The sequence below is a fragment of the Accipiter gentilis genome, chromosome 11 (assembly GCF_929443795.1).
Source record: "Accipiter gentilis chromosome 11, bAccGen1.1, whole genome shotgun sequence".
NCBI classification, from domain to species: domain Eukaryota; kingdom Metazoa; phylum Chordata; class Aves; order Accipitriformes; family Accipitridae; genus Astur; species Astur gentilis.
In genome coordinates this window covers 3,231,222-3,249,985 of record NC_064890.1, presented here as the reverse complement: position 1 = coordinate 3,249,985, position 18,764 = coordinate 3,231,222, and the positions used below count along the sequence as shown (strand labels likewise).

Below are 18,764 nucleotides of genomic sequence, written 5' to 3'. Positions count from 1 at the left end.
TGAGGCACTGGAGCAGGTTGCCCAGAGAGGTTGTGGCTGCCCCATCCCTGGCAGTGTCCAAGGCCAGGTTGGATGGGGCTTGGAGCAACCTGGTCTAGCGGAAGGTTGGGGGCAGGGGGGGTTGGAACGGGGTGATCTATAAGGTCCCTTCCAACCCAAACCATTCTGTGATCCAAGCACCAGGGTGAGGTTAAAGAGTGAAATCAGCCCTTTCTCTTACACGACACAGTTCAGATGAAATCTAGGACAGTCGCATCACACCCCAGCCTCCGAGACACACGGAGTTTTGTGGAGCAATCGCAGAGCTGTGGTTTGCAGTTTTATCCTGGTTTGAGCTGGGATAGAGTTAATTATCACGGGAAGCTGGGAGGGCGCACAGCCAGGAGAGCTGACCCCGGTAGCCAAGGGGCTATACCATGTGATGACATAGCTCACTATAGAACTGGGGAGTGGGCTGGGGGGGGGGGGGGGCCCACACTGGGCTCAAAAAAAAAAAAAAAAAAAAAAAAAAAAAAAAAGACTGTTGTGGTTTAAGACCATCCGGCAACAAAGCACCATGTGGCTGCTCCCCCCCACCCCCCCCCCCGCGCTTCAGTGGGTATGGGGAGGGGAATCAGAAAAGAGGAGAAAAAAAAAAAAAAAGGTAAAACACGGTGGGTTGGGATAAGGCCAATTTACCGGGAGGTTACAGTAACGGCGAGAGCACTAATTGAAACACTGTACCACAGGAGTGATGCACAAGGCAGCCGCTCACCACCCGGATCCTGCTGCGACATCATCCCGGCCCGCTCCCCGTCGATGCGCTGGGTATGACGTCATAGGGCAGGGACTAGCCCCTTGGCTACCGGGGTCATCTGTCCTGGCTGTGCCCCCTGCCAGCTTCCTCCGGTAATTAACTCTTTCCCAGCCAGACCCGCGAGAAATGCGGGTAGCCGTCCCCCAAGAACAGGGGTAAGGCCAGCAAGCCACACACCACATAAAAACAACTTTCATATTAACGTATTTGGGTTTTTTCCTCTGGGGATCGTCTGCAAAAAAATAAAATAAAATAAAATAAAAAATGCCAGCAAGCGAAACCCTGCGAATAAACATCACCCGGCTTCTGCGCGGCTGTGGCTCTCAGCTGCACGCACACCTTCGGAAAGACAGAAATACAGTCATCTTCTTCAGCAAAGAGAAACACGTAAGGAAGTTTGGATTTACGATGAAAGGGTCAGGAGTTGCAAGTCCAGGTTTATTTTCAATTCCAGACACTCCTAGCAGCAATATAAAGTAGCCACGTTAAACTCTCTGGAGCTTCTCTGCTTGGCAATTTCGCGTTAACGACTTTCCAGAATGAAAGCGGAGGTGAGGACATGAATTCACTCTGCTTGCAACGCGCGGAAGATCTAAAGAGGCAGGAATAGGATCGGCGATTCTCGCATCCCGAGCGGTTAAATTCTAACCCAGAAAAACACGGCACAGTCCGTAGTAACTGAGAAGGGAAGGGGGGGCCTTGCGGTTGAGATGCTGGACTGGAGTCAATCAGTTCATCATCCCACACCGGGTTCCCACCTGCAAATGTGGGAATATTACTCACCACCCCTCTGCCCCAGGAAAGCAGCTAAACACAGGTTTATAAGGTGCTCTACGTATCCGAAATATCTTCATGCGAGAATGATTGGCAGCTCCCAGGGCGTAAATGCCCTGCCGAGTCCCACCAGCTGCCTCTCCACCGTGGGCTGATGTGCAGGGGGGAGCCAGCTGGGGAGAGGCTGCGATCGGCTCCCTGCGCCGGCAACCGGGGGGTTCATCTGCAGCCGTGACGCCGTGGCCAAGTGCCACATTCACCAGTGAAATCGGAAGGATGTGCAAAAGAATGGGCCTGATTTACAGGAGGGCTCTGGCAGGCATTTGCCTCCTCCAGGATTAAGCCTATCAAATAAATAATTAACACTTCCAAGCCGTCCTGGAGAGGATGGTTTTACAAGGCTGGTGCTGGCTCAGTCCCCTAGGGATTCGGTGAGCCCCCAAAACCCCCAAACTCAGCAGAAGGGTTAGGGCTCCGATTACACCACCTCCTTCCCAGTCCCCTTCTGATTCCCCAGCAGAAGCGAGCACTTCGGCATTGCACGAACGGCTGAAGCACCAGATATTAGGGGGCCGGTGCAAACAGTGCTCATAATAAACTACGGTTGTCCCTTAAACATCTGCTTTAGCTCTTTGCCTCTGAAACAGCCCCTGATAATCAAATATAGCTTAATCCATATTTTGGGAAAAGCTTCGATAAAGGATTAGCCATCCCTCGTTGTTCCTTGCTTTCACTCTGGCGAAATCTTCCTCCCCAGTCAAAGCACTGGGGCCTTTTTTCCAGGTATCTCAGCAGGCTCCAAAGCAATTCCACAGACTCCCTGGGGATAAAGGCTGTCCCAACGGCCAAGTCTTGCCTTTGATTTACAGTTAATACCTAACAGCCCTGCCTTCATACGGTGGCAGGTACTTGGCTTCTCACTCTTGTTATCTCAGGCTTGGCTACACCAGACGACGGAGGGAATGCGTACATTACGGCTGTCTGTGCTGCCAGCAGGGCCAGGGAGCCAAGAGCAATAAGAAATCAACAGTAATATGCATTTGAGTCTTTGCAAGGAGATATCCAAGGTCTTTTCCGTCACCTGACGGCAAGATCTTCTTTCCCTCCTGACTGCGAGCACGCAGTGAGGGTGGGCATGTACCCTACTCAATAGCTTATTTAAAAATCTAGAGAGATGGTAGCCCTGGGAAAATCTGTCACCAGGAACTCCATGGTACCTGAAGACATACAAGCTAGGAAATTTAGGGTCTAGATCACCCGGTGCGGGGGTGAACCATAAATCCCCACGCAGCAGAGCTTCAAATGATGGAAACCATCTCCCCACAAACCACAGGTCTTTAAACCCCAACAGCAGCACCATGGTACCCAAGGCTTGTGCTTCTCCTGTTTCCCTGTGCACGTCCCCTTGCAGGTATCAGCATGGGCTTCAATGCTTGGTGAACTTCTGCTTAGATGCTGGTTTGCCCTACCCCTGGCATTAGTACCTTGCCTTCCCTAAGCTGGATCGGCTCTGCCTCTGACCTCCCGCAGTATCTCTGCTTCTGGCCACGCTGCCTCCGAGTCTCTCTTCTGACTCCTCCGAGACCAGCGGACTTTGGTTCGTGGGAACTTCTCCCCACGGTCTGCGCTGTGAACTTTGGCAGAGTCACCCCGTTTCAGCCCGTTGCCTGTGTCTAGCCATGAGCTCCTAACGCAGGATGGAGACAGCCCCTCTGACTTTCATCTCATGCCACATCATTCACATAATTTGATGCCTGTTACTGCCCTACCCATCACTTGCATTCCTGACAGTGGGTCAAGAAAAGGCTGCAGGCTTGCCCAGCGAGCATCAACGGCTGTAGACCTTTGTCATCTGCAATTCAAAGCCACTGGGAAATTTTGTGGACAAAAAGATGGGAACCCTGGGCCACCAACCAAAGATAGCACAGATCTCCAACCAACCCGCTCTTCAGCGGTTAGCTTCCATTCTAATGGCATACAAAAATATCCAGTACTGTTTCCCCAGGGTGCTCTGTGATATAATGGAAGCTGGATAAAGAGCCAGCATTTGGAAATACATTATAATTGCACACTGCTTTTCACTTGTGCAACCACAGCAATGGTTACCATGCAATTACATGTCACCATATACAAATGACAGTGCAGTTACAGTAACTTTACCAATTACAGGGAAATTGCACCCACTATGCTAAGAGATTTTCATTCAAACATAACTCAGGAACGTAAGAACAGGGGGAAAAGTTACTCAAATTGACTAGAACTGGTACAGGCATTTGGTTTTTAGGTCTGCAGTTTAAGCATCAGTTCAAGGACTGGTGTCAAGTTTCCAGAGTGCTGCAGAATCTTAATGTAGTACAGACTTTTTATGCCTGTATTTATGTTCCTGCTATACTGTGAGTGTGAGGCTTCCCAACAGTCTATACCATGTACCTCCACATCGTAAAATTTGCAATTTCCTGAAGAGGAGGCTGCCTTTCTTACAGAGTCTAACAGGTTTCTTCAGTCTTCAGGCCTTTTGCTCAGCAGAGCTGGGTGATTATTAGTAAGAAGTAATCGTTGCTATAAATTTAGCATCCTCTAAGTCCCGACTTTCTGAATGATTAGTGTGCCAAAAGATGTGTACAATGTACGTCGCTTAGTGAATCCCTAAAAATTTTCTAGATCCCAATATTACAGAATTTATGCAATATTGGCAGTAAGTTTGCTTTTCTTCTTTGCTGCTGCAGACCCTGGAGATGCAGACCACAGCTTTCAGGGTGCGCTGACTCTGTGTCACAGCCACAGAGCTAGTGAGCAGCAACTGCCTTTCAGCCCGTGCCTTATTCTCAAACTCTCGTTCCCACTTTTGCTACAAACATTGCCGTAGTACCAGCACGGGACTGGTCAGCAGCAGCATTTCTGCTCTGGAAGCAGCACTGGGCTATCAGAGGGAAACAGTTCGTGCCACCATGAAGGAAAATCCAAGACTGACTATTCAGAGAAACATGACATAGATATCAAGCATGCAAGACTGTCCTCAGCAAAACAACATACTTGCTTCTTGGTCACTTGCATAGAAGACATTCCTACCATTACAAGTGAAGATGCAATTAAGGATCCAGCCTGAAACACCAGCAGGTTAATGAATCTATGTTACTGGCAGATGGTGTACTGATACCAGCTTCACCGTACCCCTCAGCTCGTGTCAACTTCAGCTCCAAGCGTCTGCCAGGAGAAACAGTCACCCTATGTCAAGATAAACAAGGTGAAGTGCAGAACAGACTCAGATACCTGGCAATATTTTTCAGTGGGATATTTACGCTCTCTATGTTTGGATATTTTAACTTAAGCGATATTTCAAGTGCCTTGGTTAGACCCCAAGGGTCTGATACAGGCAGGGAAGAGGGCCAGTACGTCCAGCAGCAGTGCGGAGTGTCAGACTGAGACAGTACAAACACCCCCATTTATGGAGGACTTCGCATCCCAAACACCATCGCTGTGTCAGCCAAATCTACCTTTTGCATACATCATTTCCATCCCCTCAAAAAAACTTCCAGGATTACAATTCCAAATATCAACATTAGCACACCAAGCCACGCAGCTGGGGTGAAAATCAGATCCCCGAGGTGTGTGGTCACTGAGGTTCATCCCCTCACAACTGTACCTACAAACAAGAAGGATGGATGGGACCTGAAGAGCAGCAAATGTGACTGCAAAAGGAAGCTGAGTTCTTCTGCAGTCCCATAAACTTCCTCTTGCTGGCTCAGAGGCTGGAGGATCATATGGATGAGGCACTGAAGGATAAACAGAGGAATATGATCTCTGTGGCTCTCAGCTCAGTGCTTTCCATGAGCTTTAAAAAATTCACTTAAAATTTTTCACACCCCAAAAAGAAGAGATTATTGAGTGTGGAGACTCTGCCTTTGAAACTGCCATGGTCTATTGGGTAAATAAGCATTTAGGGATTTTTCAAAAGTGAAGTATTGATCAAATAAGCTGCTGGAGCTCTTCTGTAAGAACATATTCCAGTAGCAAAGCTGTGTTACGCACCTGAAACACAGAAGCACTGACTTCCCCTGGTGCTACTGTAGCTGAGATGGGGAGGAAGGGTCCCAGAGAGAGAATCTTAGGTGAAAAGGGTTTTCTATGTAGGCAGAAAGACACCTTTGAGAGAAGGGGAAGTGCTCGCCAGCTGCTGCATTTTATCCTAAAGGATGTCACATTTCCGTGATTGGCCAAAGGTTGTCTACATAACAAATTCCTGGAAACATCAACTGCAGTGATGAAAGAGGTGTAAGAGACTGGAGCTCTGTCCTCTATCAGCTGTGCCCCATAATCCTGAGCACCCTTATCACGACATGCGTTTCTCTCAGGCACATCCATCGAACAGAGACACCTAAACAAGAGACATTCCCTTCCCCAGGTGTCGTGGTTTAAGCCCAGCCGGTAACAAAGCACCACACAGCCGCTCACTCACTGCCCTGACCACGGTGGGATGAGGAGAAAATATAAAGGCAGGATGGTGGGTCACTGCAGGTTCCCCTTCTTAAGTACGTTCTCCCCTAGGTGTTACCACCACCACTGATGTCTGGGCCAGCGGCGGGTCCAGCTTGGAGCTGGGGAAGCTTCTGGAAGCTTCTGACAGGAGCCAGCCCTGCCGACCCTCCCCGGCTACCAAAAAAAAACCCCTGTGCCACACAAACCCATAACACCGGGTCACAAACTCTCGTGTCCATCTTCACCAGATGGACACAACAGCCACGCTGCAGGGTTTGTCTAAAGTCTCCACAATATCGTTGCTGCCTGTTGCATACAACGTTGAAGGGTGTAGGAGCCTCCTCTTTGCAGACAACGTTCCTGGCCCATTACCTCCCAATACTTCCTGGCAGCAAAATGGTTAAACCAACATTTCTGGAGCATTTCTGGCAGCTGCCAGGCACCCCTCATTCCTATTCCAGTGACGCACACCAGCACCTTGCCGGATAGAGTCCAGCTGCCTCCCCTACGCCCGCACCACCAGAGAGATTCTCCACTGAATCACAATTACTGTAATTATTATTTTGTTACACAGACAAAATTATCATTTGGGCTGCAAAGTGCCACGCGCACCAACAGCGCTATATAAATTAAACAGCAGCGCTGCTTTGCATGCAAGCAACACCTTCACCCGGAGATCCCAGGGCCGCTTAAAAGCATTAATTAAGCCTCACCGCGGTCCTGCAAAGGTAAGCTAAGTGTTGTAATGAACGACATGTATGTGCTGTTGCTTTTCAGCACAGGGAAACTGAGAGAGCCCGGCTGGGTACGAGAGGCCCCGGCTTGTTCACCAAACAACGGAGAGTCGTGGCGAGCTCCAGGGCTGCGCATCTGTACCAGGGAGAACGGAGTTGTGTCTGGTGCTATCATCTCACAGAAAATGAATTTAAAGAAGCCTGGTTATCGGTGTAAACGACAAATTAAAGCACTCGAGCCCTGAAAAGACAAATCTCCCATTTTCTGCGTCTATCTGGGCAGATCTCGGTACTTGAGGAATTCAGAGCACTTGTGTCAGCCGAGTCTAAATTCACTCAAGCTATTAAGCTCCCACTCCTCCTGCGTCTGAAAGCGGGACTGTGCAAGCGGAAGGCTGCAGCCGGCCCTCAGAAGCAGGGAGACCATTACAATTACAGCCCTGTGTTTCTTGGCGCAGGATCCTGACCAATAGCCCCAACCCATTGATAAGTGCTGGGTCATTCCCTCATTAGGAGGAGTACATTTTTATTATTCCCTTCTGTGCGCTCCCTCACTCTGCCTCTCCCACTCTCTCTGTGTGTCTAAATACACTCCTGGCTAATATCGCTTGTTTACAGGATAAATCAGCTGAACAAATCCTATTATATTTTGGAACACTGACAACGACGGGGTAATGACATTGAAACTGGGAAAATACGATGTTGTTCCTACTGATCTAATGTCACCCACATGCTCTATCAGCTATGCCAGCTCCAATACTGCATGGAGGAAACAGAGGTCTCTCTGTCTTTCTGCGGTGTTACCATTTAGTTGCATGCATATCTGGGTGTCTTGCCTTTCCTGCGTTTCAATTACTTCTTTAAATATTTTAAATATTGTCAGAATCTGCACCATAAAGCAGAAAACATTGGGGCTGCAATGCTTACTAGCTCCTCAATTGAAGCAACTGGGTGCTGGTGGCACAGGGAACATGTTAGGTCCTGCGTATTGTGTAGTTATCGGCAGGAGAAAGATGTAAAAAAGGTCTGCATTTCACCAAGCCACATTCATCCACTTACTGACATTTATCTGTGCAACAAAGCAGAGCTGAAGAGAAGGAGGGTTCGGAGGTAGATGTGTGCGGGAAACCCAGGTCCCCAGCTCCATCCCAAACTTGGACTTACCTACCCAGCCAGGCCCACGCTGGCTCTGCAAACACCGCGTTTTGTCCCAAAGCTGTTGTCGTGTTACCCAAAGACTGGGCCAGTGCTAATAAAATGCCTCTCAAGTAAACTTACAGCAAAACCATATCCCACGCTAGCACAGTCGTGCTGATGCCGGGCTGGGAGTGGCTGGGGCAGAAATACGGTCAGATGAGATTTGGATATCTCTCTGTAGGTACAACAGCCTTTCTCATCTCCATCTTCACACCAGCCAGTCTTCCAGATGGACCTTTCCAACATCTGTATTCTCCTTCTTGGTATAACGGGGACCTACGTTTCCATGCAATTTGGATAAATAAACATGCTTATTTCAGGGAGTGGGGGGAAAGTCTTACATTATGTGTGTGCTGGAATATAAAATAAATAGACATGTGTACCAGATTGTTCCCAGAGGTTCAACATCTTCACTGATTCTGCAAGTACTAAGACAGACCCTGCACTGTTTTCACCCCAACAGCTACACTTGCATTAGGCAAGCAAGAAAGGGTCTGTGCAGGATTTAGCCCTGAAAGTAATGCTGAATGCAGCATACCCTCGACCCCCTCCTCAACAGAACGGTTATTGTACAAACTCCCACGCTCAGCTGCCCCCAGTCCGGAGGTGCTTTAAATAGCATCGGGCTCACGAAGGAGGCTGGAGTCGCTTTGCTTCTGGCTTTTCCAGGATGGCTGGGTTTTGCTTGCTGCTTTTTTTTATAAAAAAAAAAAAATAAAAAATGTTGCACAAGCATTTCCATTGGCCCGCAAGGCGACCTCCTGGCGAGGCAATACGAGATCAAGTTTGTGAAGTAGCTGATCTCCCAGCGTGGAAGAGAATACGAGGAGATCATATGGAGCCCTCCAAAAATGCAAAGCTGAGCCACGGGCGACCGCAGGGCTCGACCACAGAAGAAAACAGCCTGGGTCACTGGCAGGGGAAGCAGCAAAGTCTAGTTCCCAGAAACAAACCTAATTGTCCTTGTGGCAAGAAGTGCAGGCGAATGGCACAAGCAGTGGTGGAGAAGTTGGCACCCTGCTCACCTGCAGGCTCTCTGGGGTCCACCAGGACGTGGGGCTGATGCTGAGAGATGCTGAGCTGCTCAGGCAGAGCCAACGTGGTCCAGAGCTGGGGCTGATGGGGGGGAGGGAGCTGCGCCTGAAATACCTCAGACACAACAGCGACTCAGCAGCCTTGGGCCCTGCTTCATCCTCAATGAACATTTTGTGCGAGCGGGGTCAATCAGACACGAGAGAACAGTGCTGTGCGTGGGTTTGGCACCCGGCCGCTTAAAGGCAGAGGGTTTCCTCTTGTTTTATTCTTGGGAAGAAGCAGGTTGTTTCCAACGCATGCTTTTTTTTTCTTTTTCCCCCAGGATAAACAATGAGGATTTGGGAAGGAGAGGTTGGAGGGTGGGGGGGTGATAAGAAGGTAATTAATTACCGACAGCATTATTTCTGCATGCACACTGATCTGGAAGTCTCCTTTCAAGGACAGGTGTTTAATACTGAGGAACGTACTTAATACCTCAAATGCAATCATCCTCTCCGTGCAATTAGGCCCTGGTTTACAGCCCTTAAGTGCAAGCTTCAGTTGATGTAGGTGCTTAAGATTTTTTGTTTTTCTCTCCCCCAGGGCTCCAAAGCCACTTTTTTTCCTGCCTGGAGTGCAGAGCACTTTACAGAGGCAGGGAAGTGTCCTTATCCCTGCTGGCTGAAAGCAGAGAGGTGGCACATGGGAAGAAGGACCACCACCGAGGAAAAAGCAAAGATGAACCCACGTGGTGCCTGAGAAGCCCCTGCAAATGAGCTCTCGCCAGGTTAGCATATGCATGCCCACTTGAATAAGCTCTGGGCTTTTGAGGGTGTCCAGAGGACTGGGATGTTGCCAGCAGCTATACACAGGCTGAACTAAGAGCTCTTGCCAACGCTGGAGAAGTCCTGTAGTGCTCACCCAGCACTGCTCAGCCATAGGCATGTACATCGAGGGAAAACCCAGGAGGGTCTTGGTCCTGCAACTCCATCAGACCCTAACCCTCGTGTCCCTAGCATGAACACTAGGCATGCTAATCAATGAATTAGTGCTAATTAGTTAATGAGCCTGCTGGTCACCTCACAGAGGAAGAGGTGGGGACACTTTCCTAATTCCAGTTACAGAGGGGCCAGGACCTTGCTCGGAGCAGTGGAGATTTGAACTCGGCTGCTCTCCATTAGCCTGAGGAGCATGGCCCCAGGCATCTCTGGTCACTTCCACCACTGACAATAATCATGAGAAATACCATCCACATCGCTGGAGAGAGCTCCCCGCTCCACTTTTGCCTGAGCTGCCTCACGTAGCGATATAATATGACATTTCTCCCTGATGAAGTGTCTTTTATCCCAGAGCACAGCCAGCTTTGCAGGGGAGGTGATGGTCAGGCCTGCTGGAGATGGAGACATGAGGAGTGGGAAGGTGCATGGGGGAGATTTGCAAATCGCAGAGCTCAGCTGCAGAAACCCTAAGTCAGCGCCGTACCCCTTGCCCATATTGCCTTCCCAGTTAAGCCCTCCATCCGCTCCAGCTCCCAGCATCAGCAAGAGGATGCTGGTCGCCTCTTATCAAAGTTGCTGGGCTCAGCAAGTCCCTCCGACAACACGCTCCGCACACATGCATACACACTCCCATCCAACACAAACTGATGTGACCAATTATACAAATACAGATCTGGCAGTAATAAGCCTGTTTGCTCCGTCTCTGAGTCTCCAGTGAGCATTCCCAGAGAGGCATTACCGTATTTCTGAGGCTACTGCCTTTGCACAGACTGCACTGTGTCTTTTTTTTTTTTTTTTTTTTTTTTGGTTCCTGCTCTTGCTTGCATCTTCAGAGGAAGAAAAAGCACTGTTAAAAGTTGACCAAGAACTGACCTCAACTGACCATGAGCCCTTTGGATCAGAAACATATGCCTGTATAATTTGGAGTAAAGACATGTACGCGAAACTCTTGTGCACGGTCTGTCCAGTAGAGATGGACAAAAAGACCTATTGTGCAAGCACGAGTGGCATTGACCCCTGCGGAGATTTACTTAGGATAGCCCGACCGGCAAGCAGTGACACTGTGAGGTCTAATGAAACTGATAGCTCATTCCTGTGACTGAGTCATTCCCCTGGGAAAGTAGCAGGCTCACGTACCGGCCAACCCAGCCAGGAGAAATGGGCAGGAGCTGCGTGTCCAAAATGTCAAAGCAGCAGTATTGCATGGACCTCCCTTCACACATTCCCCTTCCCAAGGGCTAAGCAAAAGTTAACACTCACTTTCACCCCAGCCCTTCCCTTTTAAGGGAAAATGATGGGAGAAATGACAGATAGGGATGACAATCCCTGCTTTTTAGTTTGTAAAGTGATTTTTTCCTTGAAATGCACCTTCTTTCCAGCAGCTCCAGCCCGTGTCCTTCTGGTTTTCTGTCCCATGTGATAGAGAGGAGCACAATAGCAAGGATCATAATTCCCTCTTCCTGCAACAATTGGGAACATGGGTACAGCACTAAGATCTTGGAGTCTCTGAGCTGCAACTGCACTGCAAGTTATGTTTTAGTGTGCCTTAGCCAACTCTCCTGTAAAACCAGGGTAATGCTGCTTCCCATCTTGCTGTCTCAGAGATGCTCTGTCAGACCTGTGTCCTGTTAACACCAATGATGACAAATGCAAGCCCTGGGAGGAAGAGGAAAATCATGAAAGAGGCTGTTTATAGGAAAATTGTGGCCACTCCATCACCAAGAGTGACCTTGCCAGGAGTCAGATTGACTGTCCCATACCATACACAAAGCCCTTCTACCACCAGAGTTAGAAATGGCCCTTCCTAACCTGGTGGCATGGAGCAGAAGAGAGCCCATGGATCAACCCCAAGGACCAAGCAGCATTCACCCCGGGGCAAGGCGCTCACGCTGCCAAAGCAAAACGCCTGTGCACCCAACTGACATCCAGACATGCCTGACAGCCACCCATGGAATGGCTAACCATCAATATGCCCTCCGCAGCCTCCTCCTGTGTGCAGCTAAACCCCGTGAGTACAGCAGTGCTTGCTTGGTGGGCATCAAGCATCTAGGATGGGCAGGGGGGATGCAGGGAAAGCAGGAGGGAGCAGGAGAGCAGAGTCGACTTGAGGAACAGATGTATGGAGGAGATGCAGGACTCTCAGGGATCTAGGCACCGGTATCTGCAAAGATGTTTGGGGGATTTACTGACTTAGGTTTGCCACGAAGCATCAGAAGCACAGGAAGCCTTTATAACCAAGTCACTTGTCAGACAATGACTCAGGTCCCAAACATCCACCTCGCCTGCCCTCGGCTAGCAAAGTGTTGGAAAAATATTGCCCAGCTCTTTACACAAGGCCTTTTGTTGGCTGGTCAGCTTCAAAAACATTTCTTTTCTCCCCCAAGTGACAGCGCTGCCATGAAAAACAGGAAGAGATTGAATACAGTAATTTAAACAGTCAAACTCCATTTCCTGCCAAAAGGAAAAGAAAATACCGGCAAAAGGCAGAAGCCAGGCGATAGTTGGGGACAGACACTTTGATTATCTTGGACAGATATTTGCTCTGTGTATCCGGTAAAAGCTACAGCAATGGAGGTGACACCTTTTCATTTCAAGGACTGGAGTCTGTTAGGCTGCAGAGTGGCAGGTGATGCTGTGAGGCAGATCAGGCTGATGAAGAGACCAGGGTCTCCCAGGATAGCAGCCCTGGGTTGCAACCAGCTCCTAAGCTGACAGCCCGGATCGCATGCCAGCAACACCGTGTTTGGGATTTCATTGCAGGCCAAAGCTCCAGCGAGGATCCTGTTCTTCTCGCATCTCCCCAGCAGGCCCTGGCACCCCCATGCTGTTTTGGGGTCAGTCTCCAATACCCTCCTCTTCTTCATCCATGCTTGTATGTCCCACACAGCAGTTCACCTGCTTGCTCCCCGAGGTAGAGGGGAAGGCTTCCCTGCCTCCACTACTGAGCATTCCAGTAGTGGAATTGTCACTGGGCTTCAAAATGCACCTACTTTTAATCCTATTCCATAGTAATGAAAATCAACAAATCCCCCAATGATCAAGTCCTGTACCAAAATGGCCCATTTACATCTCCCTCCTCCTCCCAAATGGCTTTTTTTTTTTTTTTTTTTAAAGAAATCCAGCATTTCCCAACTGTATCAACTGTTAATTACAAAGTTTATAAAACATATTTAAACCATGGCCGCCTTTATCCAACAGGAAGATTGTCTTCTGGTTTAAGCAGCCTATTTTTTCCCACCAGAACAGCCCTTCCTTCTGCCAACACCCTGCATATCCATACAGCTTCGCTCCCCCCGCTCCGTACATCGATACACCACGCTGCACCACCTAACTGGTCACGTTTTGGTGATAGATAGCCAAAGGGGATGAGGGTGCTCTCTGTGGCTCTACAAGTAGGAATGGCTTCAGTATCAGGAAAGCAGATTTAGATTAGACATGAGGGAAAGCTTCCTACCAGCAAAGACAGATCATGTAGGGAGAGAGAGGACTCTCTGTCGCTGGAGGTTAAGAACAGGTGAGACAAACATCTGTCAGAAATGTTATAAGTAGGGCAGAAGGGCAAATCAGATGACCTCATAAGACTCTTTTTTCCCAGCCTCATTTTTCTCTCATTATATGAATTTCTAAGCATTTGGGGTCAAGTGTACTGTTTAAATATAAGTTATTATCCTGTATTTGCAGAGAGGAGAACCAGAGGTGTATTACCTGGAACTGTTCATCACCTGAGTGAACATCGCCAATTTGCAAATCAACCGCCCAGACATAAAAATCCATCATTTTTTCCTGATTTATGCTGAAGATTAATAGGAGGACAGCTATAATACAGGGACATGGGAGGAATGAACACTGAGGATCCTCCATTCATCTCTGGACTTTTATTATTTCCCATTCTGGAAATTCTTCTATCACACTGCTAACATCTGCAACACGCACACGCGGTTGGCACGAGAGAAGCACAGGCTCCTACACAGTTCTGTCTCTGTCCTTTGCCTTCACGTGGGGTTTGCAAACCAGACCAGGGCAAGTCTCCGGGACATGCAACCCCGCGGGACATCTGGAGACCCAATGCCTCCTGCTGCACATTGACCGTGAGACGCAATGGGTCCAGCCCAGCTTGCTGCCAGGTCCTACCTGACCTCGACTTTCCCAGCTCCAGCTGCACCAACAAAGCTGCCTGACCAGAGAAGCTGCCGACTCTGCATCGTACTGCTCCGGCCAAGGGCACCGTTCCCCCACATCCCTGTAATTATTTGTGTGCGTATTGCAGGTTAGGAGAGCTGTGCTGGGAATGGTCCCCAAGAGACTTCTCTTGCCCTGAAGTGGCCTTGAGCAAGCATTGCACCAAGGCAGGAACAGAGGCATCCTAACATGTGGATCCCCTTTGAGTCAGCTATCGCCCTATTAGAAAAATATTTGTTACCAAAAGCCAGACACGACCACGCACCAAGATGCGAGGACAGTGCGGTGAATCCAGCTCCATAATCCATGGTCATAAAGTTAATACCACAAAGCAGGGCTGGAATGTCTTCTAACAGGGTTTTTCCGCAAAGCTTGGTGAGGGTTTCCCACAGCTCTACCCTTCTGCTCAATGCCAGGCACATCAGCTGTATCTGTTCCCATGCAGGATTTTGGCTGCTGAAGGCAGGGCAGCAGGGCTGAAGTTCAGGTCCAGCCTCAATCGCAGACAGGTTAAGCCTCTATTTGCACCAGCAGAGAAATATTTGACATCCACACAAAACCAGGGAAAGTCTCCCTGATGGCTTTGTAATTGGTTTTAGAGCTGCTTCAAATACACGTGCTAAGAGGCAGAGCAGCAGTGGTGGCTGGCTGGCAAGCAGGACATCAGCAAAGGAGACGAGGCCCTCACAGCCATATATCCAGGCTCCAAAATACTTCACCAACCATCAAATATTTTCCAAGCTTAGCGGCTGGACTCTGCAACCCTTACAGCAGCCAAGTCACTAATACCTCTTCCCTCGGGCAGCACAGCTGATCTCAGGCAGGGCTTGCCAGCAGCTCTAAGTAGGCTCATTTAAGGAGAGGACAGCCCACTTAGTTACACTTTTCAGACTCCTGTTTTTTATTCAAGGATCTCCAGGCTTTTTCTCCAGCTGAGAAGCATTAGCATCTCTGATGCACAATGGAGAAACGCAGTCACAAATATGCTCTAACAGCATCCAGTCCCTGGCTCCTTGTCCTCTCCCCAACCTCTGCAGTCCCGTCCCTCCAAATTCGGTCTGATATATCAGCCTTCTTGATATGGGACTCACCCCAAGGGACAGAAGAAAGCTGTTGGCCTTTTTGCTCCTGTCTAAAGCCACAGAAGCTAGGTGAGTGACAGGTTTCAAACCTCCTGATTTGAGAGGTCCAGTATTGCAAATGTTAGTACAGAGCAGAAGCAGAGCAGATTTGCAAATGCATGGAGAGAGGCTTAACAGCCCAGGAAAGAAACTCCAGTGGGAAGCTCCCAGCTTAAATCTAAAGGCAGCTCTTTGAATGTGCAGAGGCCTTGAGGCTAAACAAAAAAAAAAAAAATCAAAGCCAGATTTGGGCACAGCCTTTCTCCCTGTGCAATACTCCATAGGGAGCTTTGCAGGTCTAGGCAGAAGAGATCCCAACTAAAATGAAGGAACTGTCCCTCTGCACGTTCGGTGTGGGAGCATGAGAGCAGTGCAAGGTCAAGCAACGATGCTGAGGGCACTGGTGTAAAGGGGAATTAGGGCAGAGTATGGCAGGGCCGGTCTCCCTGCAATGAAATTTCTGTCTGCGCTCCTCTTGGTCCGTCCTTGTCCTGCAAAGGGACAACAGCAGGGATCCCCCAGCAAAGGAGGCTTGATACAAAGGAAGGCCAGAGAAATCCCACATCCTGAGCCCTGCCTGCCTTCAGATTATGGGGCAGGAAAGCGCTCTGGTGTTTCTCCGTATTCCCTTTGCTCAGACTTGAACTTGCCTCTCACTTGAAAGAGCTAATTAAGGAAGGAAATCAAAGCCCAGAGAAGCGGCTATTACAGCAGCCTGGGTGCAGTGCCGGCTGTAATGCTGATTTCTGTACATGGTATCAAAGCCAGCCGTATGCTGGCGGAGCTGACGCAGATTTCTGCAATGACACTTTAGTGAACTGACAGAATAAACTAAGACCATTTCCTAAGACCATTTGTAGGTCAGGTAGACCAGCCTCTTCCCCAATCCTGCCCTTAAATCTTGCAGCATTTCTTCCTTGATCTGCAGCCAGCCCTTAATTTTTCAGTGCTGTGGCAACACAGAGCTGGCTGGAAACCAGAAGATGAAGGACTTTGATGGTTAATGACCAGCGCATCTCAGCCCTAGAAGAATCGAAGCCCTGGCTTCACAAAGCTCCCTGAACAAATCCTGCTCCAACTGCATCCCAGGGAAATAAAGTTACACCAGCAGACACAGAAACCAGCACAAGCCATTGACATTATCTAGTCCTGTTTTGGTTTAGGTTTGAGCCAAGACTGCACAAGAAAATGTGATTTCACCCCTAATGAATTGCACGGTGAAGTAACTGGAACAGGCAAATGCCTCCTAAAGGTTTCAAGGCTCCTTGGCTTAGTTCATCAGCAAACATAGCATGCCTAGGGAGGTCAGAAAGTGATACCTTCCTCAGCTCGTCCATGAACAAACTGAGGCGTCAACTGTTTACATTAGGTGGTGTGGTGAGCTGGAGGCAGAGCCAGGACTGGGACTAGGCAGTCTCAGTTCCTTGGTCCCTGCTTTAATTGTTGAGCCATGCTCTAAGATCTGTGAGCACATGAAGAGGTGAAGGTTGGGTGCTTAGGGGCTTCACTTACCGCACTGCTACAGGGAATGTCCTTGACTTTGAGCCAGGCCAGATCTAATGTCCCCTCTCCCCTGTAGCAGGACTGCAGTCTGTCCTTGATGCGATCGTTGATCTTTTTCAGGACAAAGATGCAAAGAGCGGACTCATCCAAGGACTTCATCTTCCTTTTCTGCCCCTTGGAGAAGACCGTGAAGAGGATATCATCCTCAGGGCCAACACCCAAAGACCTCGCTAAGATGGCTCCAGCCTTAGACAAGTAGGCTGCCTGGAGCAACCGGTACTCCACTCCGTTCTTCTCACAGCCAATGGGCACCTCAACATAGGAGTTAAAGGCCGTGTCCTCCTTACAAAGCCGGACCAGCTTGGAGGTATAAACCTGCTCCTTCGTGGTGGAGCCAGGTGGTGAGATCATCTCAGGCTGCAGAGTCAGGAAATAGACAAAGTTACCACTGCTGAAGCCATAGATGTAGTAGATGTCAAAGTCAGGGATGATGGTAAAGGTGTCTGAGGGGATCTTGATCATAGAGGCCACAAACTCGTCATGAAAGACATATGCAAACATCCCGTCCGCCTCGGAATTCTTGGTGAGCTTTCTGCTGGAAATAGTGGGGAAATACTCAGGTTTGCCATCCACAGCAGTGGCAATGAACAACTTGTCATCCATGTTGCTGTAAGAAACAATGACTCCAAAAACAGAGCCACTCTCATTCACCCCAGAGAGATAATGCTCCTTCTTGTGGAAGGGCTCTCCCAGCTTGAAGAGGTCATCCAGCCTCAAAAGCTTGCAGATGCCCTGGTAAAGACTCCCACAGGCTATCAATCGATTCTCCTTGTAGTCTATGAGGAGCATTTTGTTTATGTTGTTAGTGGGCGTCAAGGGTTCGTTGCAGGTTTGGACTATCCTGGGAGGATAACATTTGGGATTGTCTTCATCAGGACCAGTCTGGTGGGTCACCAAGACCTTCAGGTCACTGGAGAGTTTGTAGATCCTGTTGACAGCTCCCAGGTAAATGTGCCCAGTTCTTTCGTCAACCACCAAGTGGTTGAAGTTTCCCTCTGCTTGGTCTCCAGTGAAAGTGATGAAGGGCCTCTTTGGATGGAGCGGCTGCTGCCTACCAAGAGGCGACACTGTGGTGGATAGCAGGAGGTGAGAAACCAGGCAAGTCCATTTCCACATGGCTGGTGACATGGTTAGACAGGTTTGTATTCCCAAGGGAACGAGGATTAAAAGCTGTAAGAGTCTTCAAAACACCAATTCCCTGGCAGATTTTGTCCTACAAGCAAAGAGAAAAGAAAACAAAAGTACATTACTATGGAGTATTCCTTCCTCCTCCCTCCTTCACAACCATGCCATCATCAGAGCGTATTTAATTGCTAATCCTCCCTTTCTCGTCTCTGAGCTCTCTACTTAAAACCAGCACAAAGGGAGCCCTCCTGAAAGAAAAGATGCTGGTAGAAAGAGCAGAAATCACATAGCAGAATAATAAATCGGCACCCTTTTACTCTCCATTACACACACACGTGGCCCATGGTGCAGCACAAAAATTCACTGGAAGCCAGAGCAGTGCAGAAGGCTACTGGTAGAAACATCAAGCGGTACTGCTGTTTGCACTGCCAGCTTTCACCCAATTGTGTATTTGCTATCTAAGAAGACAGGACTGGAGACAGATTATTATCCTGCTCTTCTGGATGAGGGTCTGAAGCCTAGAGAAGGTCAGGGACCTGCCTACAGGGACAGGTCCAGATGGATGCTGAGCTCTTTTGCAACCCTTGATGTTTGCCAGGAAGAAGCCAGCTCTGGTCTGACATTAACATCGTTTCAGGGGGCCCTCGGTCCAGAATGGGTCTGTTTGAAGAGGCTCTCTGTGGCTTCCAGATCAAAGCTGCCTCATGCCGGTCCAGCTTGGAGTAGAGACGTAGGAGTTGTGGTGTGCCAGCCCTCACAGCCACATCTACAAAGGGCATGCAGCCAA

At 49.1% G+C, this 18,764-nt stretch overlaps 1 protein-coding gene across 1 annotated transcript in view; it reads right to left on the bottom strand.

The window, feature by feature from the left end:
* The window catches only part of PLXNA4 (plexin A4), a 452,832-nt gene that overhangs the window by 404,942 nt on the left and 29,126 nt on the right, over positions 1-18,764 (bottom strand). The window contains exon 2 of the mRNA XM_049814131.1: positions 16,802-18,065. Coding sequence (XP_049670088.1) covers positions 16,802-17,980 — 1,179 coding nt within the window. The 5' untranslated portion in view covers positions 17,981-18,065. The remainder of the gene's footprint in view (positions 1-16,801; positions 18,066-18,764) is intronic.